The following is a 1,083-nucleotide window of genomic DNA, read 5'->3' on the forward strand; positions in this document are numbered from 1 at the left end:
TAGAGAGAGAAAAACATCACCAATCCTGGGAGGTAATGGCCTCATAGCAAACAGTAAGTGGTCTGCTAGTGCTTTGCTTGTGGTCTTAGTTACCAAAACCCCTCTTAGATTGTAAGCTCTTCGGGACAGGGTCCTCTGCTCCTCCAGTGTCACTGTCTGTCATTTGCAACCGCTATTTAATGTACAACGCTGCCTAATATGTTAGCGCCATATAAATCCTGTTTATTAGGAAGAATTATAATGGCCAATGTAAACGATCCATACAATCTGCACCCAGCAGGCGGCCTCCTGCTTTACATACTTGTTGATAGACCCAAAGGAGCCCATACAAGCAGGTTTTATTTTCATTCTTTACAGAAATCTTTTTACTGATTATTAAAACAAAAACAAAGTGCAAAGGGAATTGAAGAGAAAATATAGATGAGCGGACTGCCATCTGTAATTTGAGATTTGCCTCGTCTGGTCCTGATCAGGACAGAAGGCTGAGGGCATGGACTCTGCGAAGGCTCCACACAGCCGGAGCTATATTGGTAGGGAGAGGTATAAACAGTAATGGCTGCTGCTGATGTTGGGTTTGGCCCTCAGGGGCCTGATAGGTGTACACAGGGCACAGATAACACTCTGATGTATTCTGCTGGCAGGCAGCTCTGTGATTTCTTTGCACGGCTGTGATATGTAGTTCTGACAGAGCACACAGCTTTGGGGACAGGGTGTCCTGCAGCATACACAGCCTGGTGTCCCAAAGAGCATGCTTCAGATATATCCCACCTACTGTAATACACACACTGTCCACCAGAGGCGGTCTTCTGTCTGACACCTGCAAAAGAAAAAAGTGAGCAGGGGTAAATTGAGACTTGTGCCAAAATCATGGGTAAGAATCAGATTGTGGGACAGTTTCCCTATGCTCTGGATTTTTTAATAAATTTCCCTCAACAAAACTTTCCTTACTCAACAATGCCATCCCCCGCATTGGCACAAAGTACTTTGGGAGCAAAAGAGGGGATGAATGGCAAAGAAGAGAATACATGTCTTTGTGTATACAGTATATGCTGCTGTGTTCCACTAATAAAGGGGTTGATAGTC

At 44.6% G+C, this 1,083-nt stretch overlaps 1 protein-coding gene across 1 annotated transcript in view; it reads right to left on the minus strand.

Moving 5' to 3' along the window:
- Window positions 1–39: 39 nt before the first annotated feature.
- The window catches only part of DNHD1 (dynein heavy chain domain 1), a 43,878-nt gene continuing 42,834 nt past the window's right edge, over window positions 40–1,083 (minus strand). Inside the window, 1 exon segment of the mRNA XM_072398618.1 lies at window positions 40–817. Within this exon segment, the coding sequence (XP_072254719.1) occupies window positions 470–817 (348 nt within the window). The 3' untranslated portion in view covers window positions 40–469.

Source organism: Pyxicephalus adspersus, chromosome 1 (assembly GCF_032062135.1).
Source record: "Pyxicephalus adspersus chromosome 1, UCB_Pads_2.0, whole genome shotgun sequence".
Classification (NCBI taxonomy): domain Eukaryota; kingdom Metazoa; phylum Chordata; class Amphibia; order Anura; family Pyxicephalidae; genus Pyxicephalus; species Pyxicephalus adspersus.